At 37.0% G+C, this 24,818-nt stretch overlaps 1 protein-coding gene across 2 annotated transcripts in view; it reads left to right on the plus strand.

Annotated features, from left to right (window-relative positions):
* The window catches only part of VPS13B (vacuolar protein sorting 13 homolog B), an 818,081-nt gene that overhangs the window by 607,385 nt on the left and 185,878 nt on the right, over positions 1 to 24,818 (plus strand). For both annotated transcript variants that reach the window (XM_065895774.1, XM_065895773.1), the window contains exon 35: positions 22,678 to 23,073. In XM_065895774.1, the coding sequence (XP_065751846.1) occupies positions 22,678 to 23,073 (396 nt within the window). The remainder of the gene's footprint in view (positions 1 to 22,677; positions 23,074 to 24,818) is intronic.

Below are 24,818 nucleotides of genomic sequence, written 5' to 3' on the forward strand. Positions count from 1 at the left end.
TGGGTTTTTCCTTTTTAAAAAATTGTCCAAAGGAGACTTCCCTGGTGGTGCAGTAGTTAAGAATCCACCTGCCAATGCAGAGGACACGGATTCGAGCCCTGGTCCAGGAATATCCCACATCCCGCAGAGCAACTAAGCCTGTGTGCCACCAACTACTGAGCCTGTTCTCTAGAGCCTGCAAGCCACAACTACTGAGCCCATGCACCGCAACTGCTGAAGCCCATGCGCCTAGAGCCCGTGCTCCACAAAAAGAGAAGCCACCGCAATGAGAAGCCCGTGCACCGCAGCAAAGAGTAGCCCCCGCTCGCCGCAACTAGAGAAAGCCCACGTGCAGCAACGAAGACCCAACACAGCCAAAAATAAATAAATAAATTTATCCCCCAAAAATTGAAGTATAGTTGATGTACAACATTATATAAGTTACAGGTGTACAATATGGTGATTCACAATTTTTAAAGGTTATACTCCATTTATAGTTTTTATAAATGAAGGGGCATTTTGTATCATGGTTTTGGGTTTTATTTTTATGATGAAAGAGACTTGAATTTTCTCATGTTTAAATATCAGCCAGAAGAATCCAGTTGAGAGAAGAATTGGATAAACTAAAAAGAAAAAAGATAAAGGTGTGTTCCTTAGAAAGAATGAAGGAGAAGAATCCAATATACATATGAAAGAACTGGTGTTACCTAACAAATTAAGGAAGGAAAGGAAAATGGCATATGCAGGTAGTTTTTCAGTTTGGTAGCAGGAAATTGGAGGAAGTTTAATGGCTTTAACTTTCTCCTTGAAGCTAGAAGCAAAGTCATCTGTTGAAGTTGAAGAGAAGAGAGAGAGAAGAGAGATGATTTCAATGGTTTGAAATCATCCTCCAATATGATTTCTTCATATGCTATAGTCATTCTCATCTCTATGCCTTTTTAAAACTTTTTATTATGGAAAATTTTAAATATATATGAAAGTAAACTGAATAGTATATAGAACCTCCTGCTTAAACAATTGTCAACTTACGGCCAATATATTGTTTCTTATATACCCCTATCTACTTCCTCACCTTCTGTGTTATTTTGAAGCAAATCCCATATCACCTGTAATATATCACCTGTAATATTTCTGTTTGTATCTATAAAGATAAGAACTTTTAAAAACATAACTGCAATGCTTATCAAACCTAAAGAGAATAATTCTTCAATATCATCAAATTTCTAATTATCTCATGAATATCGTAGTGCATGTGGGTGTTTGTGTGCATGTATGGTTTTTGGGGTTTTTTGTTTTTTTTTTTTTTAAACCTGGAGCCAGATAAGGTCTATGCATGGCTATTGGTTATGTCTTTCAAATTTCTTTTAATCACTAGGTTTCCTCCTCTCTTTTTCATCTCTTGCAATTTATTTATTTATTTATTTTATTGAGGTATAGTTGATATTCAGTGTTTCAGATATACAGCAAAGTGATTCAGTTATATATATTTTTTTTTAATATATTCTTTTTTCAGATTTTTTTCCATTATAGGTTATTACAAGATACTGAATATATCAATAGTTCCCTGTGCTATACAGTAGGTCCTCATTGTTTATCTATTTTATCTATAGTAGTGTGTATCAGTTAATCCAAATTCCCAATTTATCCCCCCACTACTTTCCCCTTTGATAACCATAAGTTTGTTTTCTAGGTCTGAGTCTATTTCTGTTTTGTAAATAAGTTCATTTCTATAATTCTTTTTAGATTCCACATATAAGTAATATCATATGATATTTGTCTTTGTCTGACTTACTTCACTTAATATGATCATCTCTAGCTCCATCCATGTTTCTGCAAATGGCATTGTTTCACTGATTTTTATGGCTGAGTAATATTCCATTGTGTATGTAGTATATATTTATATACCACATCTTCTTTATCCATTTATCTGTCCATGGACATTTAGGTTGCCTCCATGTCTTGGCTATTGTAAATAGTGCTGCTGTGAACATTGGGATGCATGTATCTTTTTGAATTAGAGTTTTCATCTTTTCTGTATATATGCTCAGGAGTGGGATTGCTGGATCATATGGTAACTATTTTTAGGTTTTTAGGAACCTCCATCCTGTTCTCCATAGTAGCTGCACCAATTTACATTCCCACCAGCAATGTAGGAGGGTCACCTTTTCTTCACACCCTCTCCAGCATTTATTATTTGTAGACTTTTGATGATGGCTATCCTGAGTGGTGTGAGGTGGTACCTCGTTGTAGTTTTGATTTGCATTTCTCTGATAATTAGCAATATTGAGCATCTTTTCATGTGCTTGTCAGCCACCTGTATGCCTTCTTTGGAGAAATGTCTATTTAGGTCTTCTGCCTATTTTTTGATTGGGTTTGTTTGTTGTTGTTTTTTTTGATACTGAGCTGTATGAGCTGTTTGTATATTTTGGAAGTTAAGCCCTTATTGGTCACATTGTCTGCAAATATTTTCTCCCATTCCATGGGTTGTTTTTTTCATTTTGTTTATGGTTTCCTTGCTGTGCAAAAGCTTTTACGTTTAATTAGGTCCCATTTGTTTATTTTTGCTTTTGTTTCCATTACTCTGGGAGATGGATCCAGAAAACATTGCTGTGATTTACGTAAAAGAGTGTTCTTCCTATGTTTTCCTCTAAGAGTTTTATAGTATCCAGTCTTACATTTAGATTTGTAATTCATTTTGAGTTTTTGTATATGGTGTTAGAGAATGTTCTAATTTCATTCTTCTACATAGCTGTCCACTTTTCCCAGTACCACTTATTAAACAGACTGTCTTTTCTCCATTATATATTCTTGCCTCCTGTGTTATAGATTGACCATAAGTGCATGGGTTTATTTCTGGGCTTTCTATCCTGTTCCATTGATCTATGTGTCTGTTTTTGTGATTACTGTAGTTTTGTAGTATAGTCTGAAGTCAGGGAGCATGATTCATATATATTTAAGAAACCAGATCATTTATCATGCAGAGTTTACCACAATTTGGATATTGTCTGCCCTTGTTCTCTATATTTCCTTCATATAAACTAGTAGTTGGCTTTATCTGATTCAAGTTTGCTTATTTTATTTATTTATTTTTTTTAGCAAGGACTGTTTTGTAAAAGGTTTTATATTGTTCCATCAGGAGGGCATATAGTGTCCTGAAGGTTTCTTTTTGTGATGTTAATAGCCATTGATCTGCTTAATGCCTAAATTCATTGGAGTTTGCAAAACAGTAATATTTTAATTCTAGCATTCTTTTTTCACATAGTAGCTGGAATATTTTCTATAAAGAGAAACATTTCCTTATCTAAATATTTGATTACTTAGTAGTATTGTTCAGCTAGGAAAGGTAGGATAAATCCTTTCCCTTTATTTACCCATTTAAAAAAAATGAGTTAGTTTTCTAGATGGGAGGAATTTTTTCATAATGTATATGCATATCAAAATTATCACATGTACACTTTAAATATCTTACAATTTTATTTGTCAATCATACCTCAATAAAAACCGGGGGAAAATGAGTTACTTTTCTCAGTATTCCAGTGGTGGCCATTTAGTTTTTTTTTGCTATTGTTCTGAATTCATTATTTTTAGTGATGCTCAAATTGTCTCCTCATTGCCAGTGGTGGTCTCTATAAATTGGCTTCTCTATGCTTTTAATCTTCCCTTAGTCTGAAATCCTTGCTCCCTTGTCTCAAAACATTTGGCTATTCCCAAAAATCAGATATGCTGTCTCCAAGGATGAGTATATGCCATCATTGAGAATAGGAAGAAAAAAAAGGAAATGGGCACCAAAAACGCTGCCACAATTTGGAGCAATGGAATATACTTAGTCTTCTATGATAACTGCTTAGAGGGAAGAAGCTCATTTAGATGAGGTTCAGTTCAATACATTCATTTTAGAAAAACCAATTCAATTACCCTATAATCAGAACTCTTACATTGTGTTTTATTTTGGTAGGAGGAGTGTAGTCAAAAAAAGTCAGTGCTTGATTTTAAGTATATGTACATGAGTAATTACGCCCATTTCCAAGTATTAAGCACCATGAACTGCTGGCTGGCTGACCAAGTCAAGGGCATGTGTCAGTCCATGTCTCTGAGCCTCCTTAGCAGTACATGGGACAGCCTACAGCCAGTTCCATTTGGTATACCATTGTTAATTGACACAGTTATGTCTGCTGCCACTGAGGTCTTTATACTTCACACCTTCAACGAAAACCTGTTGATCTCATGGTCAAGGGCAGCTTTCCAAGTTTTCTAACTCTCACACCTGTGAATACTCAGTCTCCACTGTCCATTATCATGAATACCTTTACTTTGACACTGTAACAAAAATCTGAATTTAAATTGCTGAATAAGAGGAAAAAAATGTACTATGACCTAATAATAAAAATATTTTTATTAGAGTTACTGTAACTCATAAAGTCAAGTTTGATTATAAATTTGGTCTTTGATTTGCATTTACGCTTCTACAGTGGTGGGGGGGAAAACCGTCATTCCTGTGGTCTGTACAAAGGCACCATGGCCACTGATTGTTTTCCTAGCAAGGCTTGCTTGTCTTAAAAAAAGAAAAATTGTCTTTTACAAATAAAATTCCAAAGGAAGAAGCACTTAAACAAAGAAATTTTTCTTTCACAAATGTTATGATTTGGGTATAAACAAGCCATATTGAATCCATTGGGTTTTTGGTAATAGATTTCAAAAATCTTCATAAATGTAAATAATATGATGACTAATGGGTCAAGTAAAGTTGGAACATTTTAAATGAGAAAATAGGCTGGAACAGTTTTCAGGAAACTTTTCCAGTTGATGTTTGGTCCCCCCACAAGGTGTGCATTAACATAAACTTAGGGGAATCACCTCTGGGGCTTGAATTCCCTCTCTGATTTTCATTATTACAATATGATTCTTTTCCTTTCACTATTAAGTCATCTCTTAGGGTGATGGGAGCATAAAATAAGTGTAATTTATTTGTATTTGTCTAATTCTCCTTTTAACTCAATAATCATTCCATCATTCTGTTTCCTGGTAGCTGTTCAGAAAGTTTTGAAGGGTAATTAGAGGTCTAGTAATTGACAGGCATGGGTTTACTTGGTAACTTAAAGATATAGAATGTGTTCTGGGGATGGTGAGAAATTAGATTTGGCAGAGAAATAGATGACTCAGCTGGGAGATTCTCTATTACTACACATTCTTAAAATCTAAACATTGAAAGTAATCCATTTATTAAAGTTCATTGAGGATTATGAAAAAAATTCTAAACCCTTTAAAACAAGAATCTGATAATAATTGGAATAAAATCCACATGAGCCATCTATGCCTGGTTCTTTATCCAGTCCTATTTCCAATTCTTGTAAAACATCATTTTATATAGCTCCCACTGTTTCTGTTGAATAAAACTTTTGTAGTCCTTTAATGTTTTCATCTTAATAATGAGGTTAGTGTTTTTCATCAGTTTTTAAAAGTATGAAAGAAGACCAGAAAATGCTCAATTTTTATTTTTTTATGTTTATAAATGCCAAATTTGTTTGCATAATTTTCCCATTTGTAAAAATAATTGTGAAAATAATTTTCCTATCATTTTGAAACTACAAATTATTTACAATAATTTTCTACCCCAAAAAGTACCTGACTAGTTCAAGGATGTAAAAGTCTAGAGACACTGGGGAATAAAAGTAATACAAATTTGTTGAATTATCAGATGTAACAGTGACTTCATGATTTTAATTGAAGGATTCACACATGCTGATGGACTTTACACAGCAATAAAGGGTGCTGTTGCATTTGTGGTGTTTCTCATTCTGGTGCGTGCTGCATATCTCTTGGTGGGCCTGGTACTTTGAAAGGAATACCTAATATTACAATATAGCCTCATTTTAGCTCTGCTTTTTGGGCTCTTGACCTGACTTGCCCAAACAGGACTGCCCCAGTCTCTCTGTGTAAACATAGGCTGTGTTTTGCAAGGAATGTGGCCCAACACTCAAGCTCTCAGGGGGTGGGAGTGGGGGACTTGTGGCCTAGTGGAGGGCACCATGAACAGAGGTTGCACTGTATGCAAACAAACATACAGAAACCATTTAAAAGGTAAATTATTTAAATGCTTTAAATATCAACTTATTTCTTACACAAAGTTAACATAACACCTGTATTGTGCTATATATATAGCTCTAGTAGATTCTTGCACTTTCCAAAAACTTTTATCTGCTGCTGTTCAGTGACTGAGAGATTGCATTTGTACTCCTAGGTTTACGATCACTCAAAGAATGAAGTTTTCATGCACACGTAACAGTTTGACCTAACCACACAGGAAAGATAGATCAAGTGATCAAAGTGTCCAAATAAGAAGCCCTCCTTTATCAATCCAGTGTTTTAGGAAAGAGTCATTCAGGAACCAGCCCACAAAAAGTTAACGTTAAAAACTTACATTTCAATTCACTAAGCAAAAGAAATATATAAGAAATGTAAATAATTAAACTTTAAAATGATTTTTAAAAATTATCCTGTAGCATTTATTCTTCTGAAGTTATTAAAGTTTAAAATCACACTGACACTTTTGGAACAAACTACATGAGAGACAGAGATACAAGATACTGGTTCAGATTTTCTTATTCATAAAATTTGTTGAGTCCTGGTTAATTGTTATATATAAACTAGTGACCTAATAGAGCTTCATGACTTAAAAGAACAAGACAGGCAATTTCATGTAGTTATATGTTTGTCATCTCCATTTTGAGCTATTACACTCGTACTGAATAAATACTGGGGGCTGTTCTTGATGTTGCTTTGGGAAATTGATCTTTCTGATTTCAGACTTTTCAAAGAAGTTATATTTAGTAGGATAAGATAGACAATATAGCTCAAATAGAGTCATAGTTGAAATTCACAAATATGATTAGATTTTAGTACACATTTCTTTTTCTGAATTATCAGCATTTGACTTCTACTGATAAAAAAGAACCTTCTTTTAAAATTTATTTTGTAGAGCCAAGTCACATGAAAGAATATATTCTCTCTCATAATTAAACTACTTTATTATTTTTTTAAACATCTTTATTGGAGTATACTTGCTTTACACTGGTATGTTAGTTTCTGCTTTATAACAAAGTGAATCAGTTATACATATACATATGTCCCCATATCTCTTCCCTCTTGCGTCTCCCTCCCTCCCACCCTCCCTATGCCACCCCTCTAGGTGGTCACAAAGCACCGAGCTGATCTCCCTGTGCTATGCAGCTGCTTCCCACTAGCTATCTATTTTACATTTGGTAGTGTATATATGTCCATGCCACTCTCTCACTTTCTCCCAGCTTACCCTTTCCCCTCCCCATATCCTCAAGTCCATTCTCTAGTAGGTCTGTGTCTTTATTCCCATCTTGCCCCTAGGTTGATCAGGACCTTTTTTTTTTTTTTTTTTAGATTCCATATATATGTGTTAGCATATGGTATTTGTTTTTCTCTTTGTGACTTACTTCACTCTGTATGACAAACTCTAGGTCCATCCACCTCACTACAAATAACTCAGTTTCGTTTCCTTTTATGGCTCAGTTTCATTCCATTGTATATATGTGCCACATCTTCTTTATGCATTCATCTGTTGATGTACACTTAGGTTACTTCCATGTCCTGGCTATTGTAAATAGAGCTGCAATGAACATTGTGGTACATGACTCTTTCTGAATTATGGTTTTCTCAGGGTATATGCCCAGTAGAGGGATTGCTGGGCCGTATGATAGTTCTGTTTTTACTTTTTTAAGGAACCTCCATACTGTTCTCCATAGGGGCTGTATCAATTTACATTCCCACCAACAGTGCAAGAGGATTCCCTTTTCTCCACACCCTCTCCAGCATTTATAATTTCTAGATTTTTTGATAACCATTCTGACCGGTGTGAGGTAATACCTCATTGTAGTTTTGATTTGCATTTGTCTAACGATTAATGATGTTGAGCATTCTTTCATATGTTTGTTGGCAGTCTGTATATCTTCTTTGGAGAAATGTCTATTTAGGTCTTCTGGCCATTTTTGGATTGGGTTCTTTGTTTTTTTTTGATATTGAGCTACATGAGCTGCTTGTAAATTTTGGAGATTAATCCTTTGTCAGTTGCTTCATTTGCAAATATTTTCGCCCATTTGAGGGTTGTCTTTTCATCTTACTTATGGTTTCCTTTGCTGTACAAAAGCTTTTAAGTTTCATTAGGTCACATTTGTTTATTTTTGTCTTTATTTCCATTTCTTTAGGAGGTGGGTCAGAAAGGATCCTGCTGAGATTTATGTCATAGAGTGTTCTGCCTATGTTTTCCTCTAAGAGTTTTATAGTGGCTGGCCTTATGTTTAGCTCTTTAATCCATTTTGAGTTTACTTTTGTGTATGGTGTTAGGGAGTGTTCTAACTTCATTCTTTTACATGAAGCTGTCCAGTTTTCCCAGCACCACTTATTGAAGAGGCTGTCTATTCTCCACTGTATATTCTTGCCTCCCTTATCAAAGATAAGGTGACCAGGCCTTCCCTGGTGGCACAGTGGTTGAGAGTCCGCCTGCCGATGCAGGGGACGTGGATTCGTGTCCTGGTCCGGGAAGATCCCACATGCCACGGAACGGCTGGGCCCGTGAGCCATGGCCACTGAGCCTGCGCGTCCGGAGCCTATGCTCTGCAACTGGACAGGCCACAACAGTGAGAGGCCCGCATACCACAAAAAACAAAAACAAAGATAAGGTGACCATATGTGTGTGGGTTTATCTCTCGGCTTTCTATCCTGTTCCATTGATCTGAATTTCTGTTTTTGTACCAGTACCATACTGTCTTGATTACTGTAGCTTTGTAGTATAGTCTGAAGTCAGGGAGCCTGATTCCTCCAGCTCCTTTTTTCTTTCTCAAGATTGCTTTGGCTCCTGGGGGTCTTTTGTGTTTCCATACAAATTGTGAACTTTTTTGTTCTAGTTCTGTGAAAAATGCCAGTGATATTTTGGGAGGGATTGCACTGAATCTGTAGATTGCTTTGGGTAGTATAGTCATTTTCACAATGTTGATTCTTCCAATCCAAGAACATGGTATATCTCTCCATCTATTTGTATCATCTTTAATTTCTTTCTTCAGTGTCTTATATTTTCTGCATACAGGTCTTTTGTCTCCTTAGGTAGGTTTATTCCTACGTATTTTATTCTTTTTGTTGCAATAGTAAATAGGAGTGTTTTCTTAATTTCACTTTCATATTTTTCATCATTAGTTTATAGGAATGGAAGAGATTTCTGTGCTTAATTTTGTATCCTGCTACTTTACCAAATTTAGTGATTAGCTCTAGTAGTTTTCTGGTAGCATCTTTAGGATTCTCTATGTATAGTACCATGTCACCTGCAAACAGTGACAGCTTTACTTCTTCTTTTCCAATGTGGATTCCTTTTATTTCTTTATCTTCTCTGAATGCTGTGGCTAAAGCTTCCAAAACTATATTGAATAGTAGTGGTGGGAGTGGGCAAACTTGTCTTCTTCCTGATCTCAGTGGAAATGGTTTCAGTTTTTCCCACTGAGGACAATGTTGGCTGTGGGTTTGTCATATATGGCCTTTATTACGTTGAGGTAAGTTGCCTCTGTGCCTACTTTCTGGAGGGTTTTTAACATAAATGGGTGTTGAATTTTGTCAAAAGCTTTCTCTGCATCTATTGAGATGATCATACGGTTTTTCTCCTTCAATTTGTTAATGTGGTGTATCACATTGATTGATTTGAGTATACTGAAGAATCCTTGCATTCCTGGGATAAGCCCCACTTGATCATGGTGTATGATCCTTTTAATGTGCTGTTGGATTCTGTTTGCTATTATTTTGTTGAGGATTTTTGCATCTTTGTTCATCAGTGATATTGGCCTGTAGTTTTCTTTCTTTGTGACATCTTTGCCTGATTTTGGTATCAGGGTGATGATGGCCTCATAGAACAAGTTTGGGAGTTCCTCCCTCTGCTATATTTTGGAAGAGTTTGAGAAGGATAGGTGTTAGCTCTCTTCTAAATGTTTGATACAATTCGCCTGTGAAGCCATCTGGTCCTGGGCTTTTGTTTGTTGGAAGATTTTTAATCACAGTTTCAATTTCAGTGCTTGTGATTGGTCTGTTTGTATTTTCTATTTCTTCCTGGTTCAGTCTCAGAAAGTTGTGCTTTTCTAAGAATTTGTCCATTTGTTCCAGGTTGTCCATTTTATTGGCATATAGTTGCTTGTAGTAATCTCTCACGATCTTTTGTATTTCTGCAGTGTCAGTTGTTGCTTCTCCTTTTCATTTCTAATTCTGTTGTTTTGAGTCTCTTCTGCTTTTTTGTTGATGAGTCTGGCTAATGGTTATCCATTTTGTTTATCTTAAAGAACCAGGTTTTAGTTTTATTGGTCTTTGCTATAGTTTCCTTCATTTCTTTTTCATTTTTTCTGATCTGATCTTTATGATTTCTTTCCTTCTGCTAACGTTGGGGATTTCTTCTTCTTCTTTCTCTAATTGCTTTAGGTGTAGGGTTAGGTGGTTTATTTGAGATGTTTCTTGTTTCTTAAGGTATGACTGTATTGCTATAAACTTCCCTCTTAGAACTGCTTTACCTGCATCCCATAGGTTTGGGTCGTCGTGTTTTCATTGTCATTTGTTTCTAGGTATTTTTTGATTTCCTCTTTGATTTCTTCAATGATCTCTTGGTTATTAAGGAATGTATTGTTTAACCTCCATGTATTTGTATTTTTTACAAATTTTTTCCTGTAATTGATAACTAGTCTCATAGCATTGTGGTTGGAAAAGATACTTGATATGATTTCAGTTTTCTTAGATTTACCAAGGCTTGATTGTGACCAAGATATGATCTATCCTGAAGAATGTTCCATGAGTACTTGAGAAGAAAGTGTATTCTGTTGGTTTTGGATGGAATGTCCTATAAATATCATTTAAGTCCATCTTGATTAATGTATCATTTAAAGCTTCGGTTTCCTTATTTATTTTCATTTTGGATGATCTGTCCATTGGTGAAAGTGGGGTGTTACAGTCCTGTACCATGATTGTGTTACTGTCAATATCCTCTTTTATGGCTGTTAGTATTTGCCTTATGTATTGAGGTGCTCCTATGTTGGGTGCCTAAATGTTTACAATTGTTATATCTTCTTCTTGGATCGATCCCTTCATCATTATGTAGTGTCCTTCTTTGTCTCCTGTAATAGTCTTTGTTTTAAAGTCTATTTTGTCTGATATGAGAACTGCTACTCCAGCTTTCTTTTGATTTCCATTAGCATGGAACATCTTTTTCCATCCCCTCACTTTCAGTCTGTATGTGTCTCTAGGTCTGAAGTGGGTCTCTTATAGACAGCATATATACGGGTCTTGTTTTTGTATCCTTTCAGCCAGTCTATGTCTTTTGGTTGGAGCATTTAATCCATTTACATTTAAGATAGTTATCGATATGTATGTTCCTATTTTCATTTTCTTAATTGTTTTGGGTTTGTTATCACAGATCATTTCCTTCTCTTGTGTTTCATCCCTAGAGAAGTTCCTTTAGAATTTGTTGTAAAGCTGGTTTGGTGATGCTGAATCCTCTTTAGCTTTTGCTTGTCTGTAAAAGTTTTAATTTCTATGTGGAATCTGAATGAGATCCTTGCTGGGTAGAGTAATCTTGGTTGTAGGTTTTTCCCCTTAATCACTTTAAATATGTCCTGCCACTCCCTTCTAGCTTGCAGAGTTTATGCTGAAAGATCAGCTGTTAACCTTAAGGGGAGTCCCTTGTATGTTATTTGTTGTTTTTCCCTTGCTGCTTTTAATATTTTGTCTTTGTGTTTAATTTTTGATAGTTTGATTAATATGTGTCTTGGTGTGTTTCTCCTTGGATTTATCCTGTATGGGACTCTCTGTGCTTCCTGGACTTGATTAACAATTTCCTTTCCCACATTAGGGAAGTTTTCAACTATAATCTCCTCAAATATTTTCTCAGTCCCTCTCCTTTTCTCTTCTTCTTGTGGGACCCCTATAATTCGAATGTTGGTGTGTTTAATGTTGTCCCAGAGGTCTCTGAGACTGTCCTCAATTCTTTTCATTTTTTTTTCTTTATTCTGCTCTATAGTAGTTATTTCCACTAGTTTATCTTCCAGGTCACTTATCCGTTCTTCTGCCTCAGTTGTTCTGCTATTGATCCCTTCTAGAAATTTTTTAATTTCATATATTGTGTTTTTCATCACTGTTTGTTTGCTCTTTAGTTCTTCTAGTTCCTTGTTAAACATTTCTTATATTTTCTCCATTCTATTTCCAAGATTTTGGATCATCTTTACTATCATTATTCTGAATTCTTCTTCATGTAGACTGCCTATTTCCTCTTCATTTGTTAGGTCTGATGGGTTTTTACCTTGCTCCTTCATCTGCTGTGTGTTTCTCTTTCTTCTCATTTTGCTTAACTTACTGTGTTTGGGGTCTCCTTTCTGCAGGCTGCAGGTTCGTAGTTCCCATTGTTTTTGGTGTCTGCTCCCAGTGGCTAAGGTTGGTTCAGTGGGTTGTGTAGGCTTCCTGGTGGAGGGGACTAGTGCCTGTGTTCTGGTGGTTGAGGCTGGATCTTGTCTTTCTAGTGGGTAGGTCCACGTCTGGTGGTGTGTTTTGCAGTGTCTGTGGCCTTTTAATGATTTTAGGCAGCCTCTCTGCTAATGGATAGTGTTGTGTTCCTGTCTTGTTAGTTGTTTGGCATAGGGTGTCTAGCATTGGAGCTTGCTGGTCGTTGAGTGGAGCTGGGTCTTGGGGTTGAGATGAAGATCTCTGGGAGAATTTCACCATTTGATATTATGTGGAGCTGGGAGGTCTCTTGTGGACCAGTGTCCTGAAGTTGGCTCTCCCACCTCAGAGGCACAGCCCTGACACCTGGCTGGAGCACCAAGAGCCTGTCATCCACACAGCTCGGAATAAAAGGGAGAAAAAAAAGAAAGAGATAAGGTAAAATAAAATAAAGCTATTAAATAAAAAATAATTATTAAAAAATAATTTTTTAAGTAATAAAAAGAAAGAAAGAACAACCAAACCAAAAAACAAATCCACCAATGATAACAATCACTAAAAACTATACTAAAAAAAACAAGAAAAAAACGGACAGAGAGAACCCTAGGACAAATGGTAAAAACAAAGCTGTACAGACAAAATCACACACAGAAGCATACACATACACACTCACAAAAAGAGAAATAGGGAAAAATATATATATACTGTTGCTCCCAAAGTCCACCTCCTCAATTTGGGATGATTCGTTGTTTATTCAGGTATTCCACAGATGCAAGGTACATCAATAAACTACTTTGGATGGTGCCAAACTGACCTTTGCTTTTGAGTTTTACTGGTTTAACTGACTCTAGCCAGCTGTTAAATTAGAGCCTCCAATTTTCATCTGCCACACTTTTTTGTATTAGTAAGATCAGGAATTGTCCTATGGCTTCCGTAACCTTTAGGAGTAGCATTCCATCTTTTTCACCTTTTGCAGAAAGGCCATCCTTTCTGCAAAAGGTATTAGCGTAAGTGTTCTATTTCCTTGTTGAAGGGGCCATGGAGAATGAAAAGGAAACCTGAAAAACTTACCCAGTACAGAGTTGGTTAACACTTAGGCCTAAGGTGGGCTTCCCCTACACATAAGGACACATTCCAACCCTTTAGCCTTTTGAGAAACACATGTGAGGGTGAAAAATAAATGGAGTGGAAAAAACTGTCCTGTCATGCATATGACAAAGTCATTGAAATAATTTTGTTTATTTTTTAAATTAATGTGCAGTAAAATTGTCCTTCGTTGGTGCACAGTTCTGTGAATTCTAATGAATAGATTCGTGTAACCACTACCACAGTCAAGGTACAGAACAGTTCTACCATCTTAAAAAACTCTCATGGTATTCCTTTGTAATCACACCTCCCCCTAAATCCTAATCTATGATGATTACTGTTCTCCATCACTTTAGGGTTTTTGTTTATTTGTTTTACCTTTTTGAGAATATCATACAAATGTAATCATACAGCAGGTAACCTTTTCAGACTGGCTTCTTTCACTCACATACTGCCCTTGAGATTCAGTCAAGTTGTTGTATCTATCAGTAGTATCAATACATTCCTTTTTATTGCTGAGTAGTATTCCATTTTGTAGATGTACCGTGGTTTAAGAATTCATCCATTGAAGGACATGTAAGTTGTTTCCAATTTTGGTGATTATGAATAGAGCCACTTTAAACATTTGTGTATAAGTTGTTGTGTGATTGTAAGTTTCAATCCTCTATGATAAATACCTAGGTGTGGGATTGGTGGGTCGTATAAGTCATAAGAAATTACTAAAATGTTTCCAAATAGCCTGTATCATTTGACATTCCCACAGCAATGTATGAGAGTCCCACTAGTTCCATATCCTCTCTGGCAGTTTGTGTTATCAGTATTTTTTATTTTAGCCATTCTAATAGGTGGTTCGTCGTCATTTTTATTTGCACTTTTCTAATTACTAGTGATGTTGTATATCTTTATATGTGCTTATCTGCCATTCATATATCCTTTTGGTAAAGTGTCTATTCAAGTCTTTTGCTTATTTTAAAATTAGCCTGTTTGTTTCTTATTGTTGAATTTGAAAGTTTTTTATATATTCCGGATACAAGTCTTTTGTCAGATATGTGACTTGCAAATATTCTCTCCCAGTGCATAGCTTGTCTTTTCATTCTCTTAACACTACTTTTTACAGAGCAAAAGTTTTTAGTGTGAAGTTTTTTCAAATGAATCATGCTTTTTTTGGTACTGTATATAAGAATTCTGCCTAACTTCAGTACTCATAGATTTTCTCCTGTTTTCATCTTAAAATGTTTTATATTTTACATTTTATATTCAGATCTATGATTCATTTTTAGTTAATTTTGGATAAAGTATAAAGTTGAGTTCAACTTTTTTCTTTCTTTTTGCAGGGGGGGCATGAGGATGTATGACACTATTTGCTGATAAAACTCTCTTCATTGAACTGCCTTTGCAACTTAAAAAAAATATCATTTCACAATATTTGGTTGGCCTCTATAATCTGATTTCTCTGTTCTGTTCTACCGATATACATGTATATAACTTCTCCAGAATTATACTGTATTGATCATAGTAGCTTCGTAGCAAGTCTTAAAATTAGATAGTGTAAGTCCTCCAATGTCATTCTTCTATTTCTATAGTGTTTTAGCTATTCTAGTTCCTTTGCTTTCCTGTATACCTTTTAGAATCAGCTTTTCTATATCTACAATAAATACTGCTGGAATTTTTATTGGAATTGTGTTAAATCTATAGATCAATTGGGAGAGATTTTATATCTTTACTATTTTGAGTCTTCCAATCCATGAATATGTTATGTATACAGTATATCTCTCCATTTACTTAGGTCTTTAATGATTTTTCAACATATAGATTCTCTATGAGTTTTATCAGATTTATACCTAAGTATTTATTTTATTTGGAGCTTTTATAAATATTATTTTTTGTTTAAATTTTACTCCAACTGCATATTGCTGGTTTGTAGAAACTCAACTGATTTTTTTTTTTTTTTTTTTTTTTTTTTTGTGGTACACGGGCCTCTCACTGCTGTGGCCTCTCCCATTGTAGAGCACAGGCTCCGGACGCACAGGCTCAGCGGCCATGGCTCACGGGCCCAGCCGCTCCACAGCATGTGGGATCTTCCCAGACCGTGGCACAAACCTGTGTCCCCTGCATCGGCAGGCAGACTCTCAACCACTGCACCACCAGGGAAGCCCTCAACTGATTTTTGTGTAGTGGTCTTGCATTCTAAAATCTCATCAAGTTCACTTAGTAATTCTAGGAGCTTTTCTGAAGATTTCATGGAGTTTTCTACATGGACAATCATGTCATCTGCGAATAGACATCATTTTATGTCTTTCTTTCCAATCTTCATGCCTTTTATTTCTTTTTCTTGCCTTATTGAGCTGGTTGGGATCTCTAGGATTAAATACAGAGTATGAGTAGTGAGAATGAATATCATTGCCTTGTTTCTGGTCTTAGGGGAAAAGCATTCAATCCTTCATGATTAAGTATGACATTAACTATAGGTTTTTCATCTGTGAACTTTATCAGGTTAAGGAAGTTTCCATCTATTGACAGTTTGTTAAGAGTTCTTATCATAAATGGATATTGGTTTTTTAAAAGCTTTTCTGCATCAATTGATATGATCATGTTTTTTTGTTTTGTAAACTGGTAATACCATTACTTTGATTGATTTTCTAATATTGAACCAGCCTTGTAGTCCCAGGATAAACCCCTCTTGGTTGTGGTATATTATTAGTTTCTTATGTTACTTGATTTTTTTAAATTTATTTGGAGAATTTTTATTTTTATGTCTCTGTTTTCTAGGGCTATTGGTCTGTAGTTTTCTTTTACTGTCTTTGTCTAGTTTTGGTATCAGTAATGATGGTTTCATAAAATGAATTTAGGAGTATTGTCTCCTATTTTCTGTGGTACAAGAAAAAGAAGGAAAAAATGAGGCATTTTCCTTAGTCCTTGTGGGCATTAGGAACTCCCTTCCCATTACTGAAGCCAGAAATAGAGGGTGTCCCCTACTACTCCCTCTATCCACACCTGATGCCCACCTCCAGGTTTTGGGCTGCCCCAGGCTATGGAATATCAGAAGAAAAATGAGAAACTCACTACCTTTTGGTGGTATTTTAAAATCTAGTCATCTTCCCCCGTCTACCTGTTACCATTTACTTTTCAAAATCCTCAAATAGCTGCTCTGTGTAGGTTTTTTTTGTTGTTTGCTTTTGGTTTTTTTGTTTTTTGTTTTTAATTAAGCTTTGTGCTTATTTTTTTTAATTTATTTTATTTATTAATTTTGGCTGCACTGGGTCTTTGTTGCTGCACGCAGGCTGTCTCTAGTTGTGGCGAGCAGGGGCTGCTCTTTGTTGCAGCGCACGGGCTTCTCACTATGGTGGCTTCTCTTGTTGCAGAGCAGGGGCTCTACAGTGCAGGCTCAGTAGTTGCGACATGTGGGCTTAGTTGCTCTGTGGCATGTGATATCTTCCCGAACCAGGGCTCGAACCCATGTCGCCTGTATTGGCAGATGGATTCTTAACCACTGCGCCACCAGGGAAGCTCTCTGTATAGGTTTTTTAGCTGTAATCTCTCCAGATATTATAGCTGTATAAAGTGGGAGAGACAGGGCTCCATCTTTCCTGGGACCCTGAAGTAATTTTTAAAGAGAGGGAATTAGCAACTAACAAAGAGAAAAGCAAAGTGTATTAGATATTTTTGCTCTGGGGGGAAAAGGTGAAAGAAGCTAGGCCTTGAAACTTCATTTATGATCACATTAGAAACAGGAAATATTATGTGGGTAAATATGCATATGGAGTTTGTGTTAGTTTTTTATTGATGCATAACAAATTACCACAAATGTAGTGGCTTATAGCAATACAAATTTATTATCTCAATCCTGCAGGTCAGAAGTCCAGTTGGGTTTAGCTATATTCTCTGCTCAGAATCTTGCAAGGCCAAAATCAAGGTGTCCGTTGGGCTGGGCTCTAATCTAGAGGCTCCAGGGAAGAATCGACTTAGAAATTCATTCCATTTGTTTGCATAATCCAGTTCCTGTGGTCATAGGACTCACGTCCCTAATTCCTTGTTAGCAGCTGGCCAGTGCTTCCTTCCCTCAGCTTTAGGGTGCCCATTCCTTCTCACATGACCCCTACCATCCTCAAAGCAGCAATGATATATAATAGACCCCTTCTCACGTTTCAAATCTTTCTGACTTCCCCTTCTGCCTCCTTCATGTACTTTTTAAAGGGCCTGTATAATAGATCAGGCCCACCAGATAATCTCTGTGTTAAATTCAATTTACCTGGGATTTTTATCACACCTATAAAATCCCTTTCAGCATAGCAGTACCTAGATTAGTGTTTGATTCAATAACCAGGGGAGAGGAATCTTGGGAGAAGGGGGTCATCTTCAGAATTCTGCCTATCACAGAACCAGATTAGAAAGTTTCAGGGTGCTCCAACATGAACTGACCAAACATGTACTTCATGCTGAGTTTGAGGCCCAATGCTAAGTATTAAAGGTGAAAAATGTACACTCAAGGATCTTCTCTATTGGTGAGAGACATAATCTCATAAAAAGATACTTATGCAGGGCCAGCTTTGTGGAACTACTTCTTGGAGAACATGCTGAGCAGTATCCTGAAGATTACGCATTAGGCAAAGAAAAGGTATATTAGACAAAGGAGCAACATGATCAAAGGTCTTGTGGTATAACATAGCATGGGCTGGGGGGAGTGGGCTCTATAAACTCTTTGATATTTCTGGAGCTTTAATATTTGAGGTGAGCAACGGCTGCAGATAAGGAAAGGCAAGACCTTTTTTTCCATTCTAAGGAGCTTCATCTTTTATCCCATAGGTAAAGAAGAGCCATTAAAGCGTTTTAAGCAATAGTGAGCCAATCAGGATCACACTAGAAACAAATCATTTGGAAATTACTCTGGAGACTGGATTAACAGGAATCGGTCTAGACAGAGAAACCTTTTAGGAGGCTTTATATTAGCTGAGCAATATCAAAGGCATGGAGGGAAAACCTGGGGAGTGGCTGGAATGCTCAAGAGAAGGAGATTGGATTTAAGCAATATTTTGGAAGTAAAATTGACATAACTTAATCACTGAGTGGGTTTGGACCAGGAAAAGAGGGAATGAAATGAGTCAAAAAGTCAGATTTTTTATTTGAGCCAGTTGGTAGATTAGAGTCATTAACTGAGACAGGGAATATAGCATGTGTGAGAGGAGGTAATGGGTTGTTCTGGATGAAATGATTTGATGAGCCTGTGGGAGTTCAGTAGGAAGGAAAAAATCATTCTTTTTTTTTTTCCTTCACTACATCATAAAATGTTTGTTTTGTACTTCCTGTGGACCAAACAGTAGTTTCGGCACTCAGAATATTAAGATGTAGAACAGTCCTTATTGTTCAGGAGTTCACAGTTAGCTGGACTATGACAGATACCTAAGCAGTAACTATAAAAATAATATGAATAGGTACCTGATGATGGTACAACAAACAGGACATTCTGAAAGCAGTGGATGAGAGAGGCACCTCACTCGGCCTCAGGGGTCAAGAAAGACTTCCTGGAGTCTTTGAGACTCAAGGACTGAGTCTCAAAGGCCAAGTTAGACAAATAAGCAGAGGTATAGCTTTTCTGGTTTTTTGTTTGTTTGTTTCCTGTGTCACTGGGACTACCATACCTGAGATACAAGGATCCATATTGAGATAGTAGTCAACAACTCTCATATATACCATTCCGTGGATGTTTTGCCAGTTTACAGTCGGGGAAAAGGGATCCCTTAGGCTCAGCAGTTAGTATAGGTGGATATTTGGGCAACTTCCTGAGTAGGTCAATAAACTGTTTCTATGGCTACTTCTGACGCTTAGTTTCAATCTCACGTTATGAATCCAGGCAAAAGCAGGCAGCTTCTGGCCCCGACATCTGAGTCTTCTTTCTGCTTTAGCTTTGTCTTATTTTCCCGTTGTTGCTATCATCTGTTAAGATTGTTTGTTTTTTTCACTGTGGTAAAAGGTGGTATTATTTTCTGTGAGGCCACAGAATTTCGAAGCCCTCATAAAAGAATTTGCAGGCAGAGCCGGACAGTGTATGAATCATTTGAATCATCCAATTTCCCTAAAATATTTGCCCACCAGCCTCTTTGAGTACCCCAAATTCTACAAGTCAAAAATAATTCCTTTCAAAAATGGTGCTGGTATAGGGGCTTCCCTGGTGGCGCAGTGGTTGGGAGTCTGCCTGCCGATGCAGGGGACACGGGTTTGTGCCGCAGAGGGGCTGGGCCCGTAAGCCATGGCCGCTGAGCCTGCGCGTCCGGAGCCTGTGCTCCGAACGGGAGAGGCCACAACAGTGAGAGGCCCGCGTACCGCAAAAAAAAAAAAAAAAAAAAATGGTGCTGGTATAACTGGATTTCTGCATGCAAAAAAAAATTAAGTTGGACCCCTACCAAACAAAGCACAAAAGTTAATTCAAGAGCAATCATAGACCTAAATGTAAGAGGTAAAACTATAAAACTTGTAAAAGAAAGCATAACTGTAAATCTTTGTGACCTTGGGTTAAGCAATGTTTTTGTTTTGTTTTGTTTTATAAATTTATTTTATTTATTTTTGGCTGCGTTGGGTCTTCGTTGCTGTGCACGTGCTCTCTCTAGTTGCGGCGAGTGGGGGCTACTCTTCGTTGCGGTGCACGGCTTCTCGTGGCAGTGGCTTCTCTTGTTGCGGAGCACGGGCTCCAGGCACACGGGCTTCAGTAGTTATGGATCACAGGCTCTAGAGCACAGGCTGAGTAGTTGTGGCTCATGGGTTTAGTTGCTTCGCGGCATGGGGGAATCTTCCTGGGCCAGGGCTCGAATCCGTGTCCCCTGGATTGGCAGGCAGATTCTTAACCACTGCGCCACCAGGGAAGCCCCCTAAGCAACGGTTTTTGGATATGACACCAAAAGCACAAGCATAATAATAGATCTGTTGGACTTCACAAAACTTAAAAACCTTCATGCTGCAAATCATACCATCCAAAAAACTGAAAAGACAGTCCACAGAATGGGAGAAAATATTTGCAAATCCTATATCTCATAGGGAATTGTATCCAGAATATATCAACATAAAAGACTCATGCTATTTAATAAAAAGACAAATAACCCAATTTAAAAATGAGCAAAGGGTGTGAATAGACATTTCTCCCAAGAATATATACACATAGCCAATAACATTAATGCTCAACATCATTAATCATTAGGGAAATACACATCAAAATCACAATGGGATACCACTTCATACCCACTACGACTGAAGAAATGAAGAAATGTTCAACATCATTAATCATTAGGGAAATACACATCAAAATCACAATGGGTTACCACTTCATACCCACTAGGATTGCTGTAATCAAATATGACCCAGCAATTCCACTTCTAGGTAGATACCTAAAAGAATTGAAAACATGTTCACAAAAAAAAAATTTGCACATGAATGTTCATAGCAGTATTATCCATAATAGCCAAAAAGTGGAAACAACCCAAATGTCCATAAACTGATAATGGATAAACAAAATGTAGTATATCCATATGATGGAGTATTATTCAGCCATAAAAAGGAATGACATACCGGTGATACATGATTCAACACAAATGAACCTTAAAAACTTTTACCATGTTAACTGAAAGAAACCAGACACAAAAAGCCAGATTTTGTGTGATTCCATTTATATGAAATGCCCAGAATAGGCAAATCTATAGAGACAGAAATTAGTTTACTGGTTGCCTGAGTGCTGGAAGTGGGGAATGGGTAGGGACCACTAAGTGGCATGGGAACTTTTTTCTTCCCCTGGTGGTGGTAATAATGTTCTGGAATTAAATAGTGGTGATGATTATACAATCCTGTGAGTATACTAAGAACCATTGAATTGTGTACTTTAAATAGGTAAATTGTATGATATGAGTTAATATGTCAATAAAGATGTTAAGAAACATAATTCCTTTAAATTAGGGTGTTGTTCTGTTTAAATGAATATAGGGAGCAGGGAACATTTTAGTATTGCAGAAGGGTGACTCAGATGTCTGACCCTTTCCAGTGGACAACTGGCTAGAAGCAGGACTCTCAGAGTTTGCTTAGCCTGATTAAAGAAACACCAGGAAAGGCACACATAAAAGGGATGGTAACCTGAGCGAGCCTGGGTAGCCAGGAGGAAACTCTAAGGTGCTGACGTCTGAGGAAGATGAGAAGAGGTCCTCCTATTGAAAACAGACAGAATATTAACTTAATCTGCTTGATAACTTTGCTCTTCCTAGCTTCATCTGTGATTGTGTCTTGTATTACATCAGGCTCCAGTGAAAAGAGCACTTGTTAGGTTCAGTTAAACTCAACCATTTATTGAACACATACTTATGAGAAACACACTGTGCCAGGCACTGGGTATAAACATGAGTGGCATGCTCTGCCTTGACAGCCCTTACAGTCTTATGTCTTATTGATAATAAAAACAGAAGTGAGAAGGCAAAAACAGAAATGATAGGGCCTAGTTAGTTTTAATGTCAGGTGACTAAGTGAGTAAGTGACAAATAAGGACAACATCCAGTAGATGATACATGTAAAGTGGATTTTAAGAAATCTCAGTCTTACATTGGATGAGGTATTTGAAACTTTATCAACGCAGAATCCAAGGAAAGATGTAGGGACTCTTCTGGGTTTTAGTGTGTCACAGAGGGGAAACAAATGCATATACTTTTATCAGAGAGTGGTAGGGGAGGCTACTTCAGTTAATCAGTTGGACAAGTATTTATTAATACCAGTGTTCGTGTCAAACATTGTGCTGGGTACTAAAGGAAGCCCTTTTAACCTCGGAAGAAAGAATGTCAGTTCATTAACAAACTGGAAAGGCTGCTTAATTTTACCTCAGAGTGGGAGGGCAGAGGTAGATGTCCGTGTGTGGCCTTTGCTCTGTCGGGAACAGACAGTCACATGGATTGAGACAGGAATGTAGGCATGTAAGTAGTCCAGGGAAACTGTTCCTTCAATAACTACATGGAAAGGTTAGGTGGTAAGTAAAAGAATTATAACATCTGACATCCTAATGAGTCCACAGTACAGGCGTTGGGAAACTGAAATAGGAGCTTGACAGGGAAGTAAAGGCTTATTTTCAATAGGAGAGCTTCAGTAATTTTCTTATCCTTTTCAATTCTATAGCAGACATCAACTTGGATATATCAAAGCCTTTGAAAGCAAACCTGAGTTTTACCAAGCTGGATCAGATAAACCATTTTTTAAAGAAGATACAAAGTGCACACAGCAAAGAGACCTCAGCCCTGTCAGACACCATGCTGAATAAGGATGAGCTTCCCGCCTCCAAATGTTACCGTGGAAAGTTGTCTAAGCTTAAAGTTCACGGTGATGGAGCACAAAAGATTCCATTTCAAGAAAACGTGTGGAGAATGGTTTCCTGCTTTCAAAAAATTTCTGTTCATACTACTCAGATTGTGGTCTCCATGGAAACTGTCCCCCATCCTAATAAACCGTGCCTGTTAGCATCTTTATCAACCCTCAATGGAAGCCTTAATATCAAAGCAGCGCAAAAAGTGCCTGGTAAGTCACAGAAAGGGGGAGAGGGAGATGACAATGACTTGTTAACATCTAAAACTGCATAATGTTGAAGATTTATATTAAATAGAGTTTAAAAGTTTCAAGAGCCATTAGAGATTGGGAACATTTCTGGTTTGTTGTCTTATTTTAAAGAAAATGGTGTAACAAATCAGTTAAGCCTAAGTATGTTACTACGATAAACTAAACCGTTCCTATCTACCTCTTCAGGCATGTTCCTACAGATGTCTTTGTAACTGTTCATTCCTAAATTTCTTTTTACCTAAAATAGCTGTAGTGGAAGAACAGAGTATGTATCAAGTTTTGTGAGCCATTAGAACAGTAGCTTTTAAAGTGTGGTCTCAGAAGCAGCAGCATCAGCATCATCTGGGAACTTGTTAGAAATGCAAATTCTCAGGCTCTACCCCTGACCTCCTGAATCAGAAAGTCTGGGCACTGGGCCCAGAAAAGTGTGTTCCAACAAACCCTACAGGTGATTCCAATGTGCCACATTAAGTTACTGGTAACAATTTATTTAAAAAAGAAAAATTGCTCTGGTGGCAGGAATGCTGCACAAAATGTGATAGAAGCCAAGGTTCAACTTTGAAAAGACAATGCCATTGAGGACTATCAGGCAGCAACACGTGCAAGGAAAGGCCATGCTTCAGTGCCTGGCTGAGCAAGGGAGCCGTGGACTTGGCAACTGAATGTCCTTGATGGGTGGAGAGGTGAGAAACTAACAGGCAGTGACATCTACATTTTCCTCAACTGTTATGTGCTTTTTCACACTGAATCAAAAAGGGTAGGCAGAAGGAATGTGAGGGGAAGAGAAAAGACAAGGTACAGGTGGGGAATAACCATTTTCAATCACAGAAACTGCTACTGTTAAAGTTCAGGGCATGATGCCAGAAATTTTACTTTGAAAGTAAAAGTAGCAAAAGGAAAACATTTTTTTCCACTTTAATTTTCAGGAAAGAAGTGGGGCTAGAGGGATAGTGCTGGCGATAAAGTAAATCCTGAAACTAGGCAACTTAGTTGCTTACCAAAGAGTGATTAAGTGGCAGCTGGAGACTAACTGTATAGCCAGTTTGGGCACAGTAGTTGAAGAGATAAAGAAGGAGTTTTGTAGTTGAGAAGTATGAATTTTAGGCCAAAAAAATAAATGATTGATTTCTTTCTCATCAGAAATATTTGTGACCAAGCCAGCTAAAAGCACTGTATTTTTTTTATTGTCTTAAAAGTTGGAAATGAAAAATGTAAGGTCCATGGGACATGAAAGACTATGAAGCACTGGAGGCTACAATGTCTGATTTATCCACAAATAAATTACAACCCAGACAACACTGGGGCCATTCCCACGCCTTTTCAGTTTTACCTTAATCATAGCAAGGAAAGGTTAGGACTCAAACAGAATGAAAGCATTTAACATGTACTGTACTCAATTCTAGGTCCTTTTCTTTATTCATCCTTGTTTCTTGTTTCATTCATTTGCTACTCATATTTTATCTAATTTTAATAGTGTCTGTTCTCAGTAAATATCTCTAATATATAATTTAAATCCTCTCACTGAGCTTTACAAGATAGTAGATTCATTCTGGTTTTGTAACTTGTTTTTTCCCTTTATGCTAGTACCCTTACTCCTTTTACAGTTATACTCTTAAATCTAGTTAAATGCAGAAGTAGAAACTATAGCTTTGACTAAGACATACTTGGTATAACTCTACGTTATGTAGTGTCCTGCAAATGTTCTA

Source organism: Phocoena phocoena, chromosome 17 (assembly GCF_963924675.1).
Source record: "Phocoena phocoena chromosome 17, mPhoPho1.1, whole genome shotgun sequence".
Lineage (NCBI taxonomy): Eukaryota > Metazoa > Chordata > Mammalia > Artiodactyla > Phocoenidae > Phocoena > Phocoena phocoena.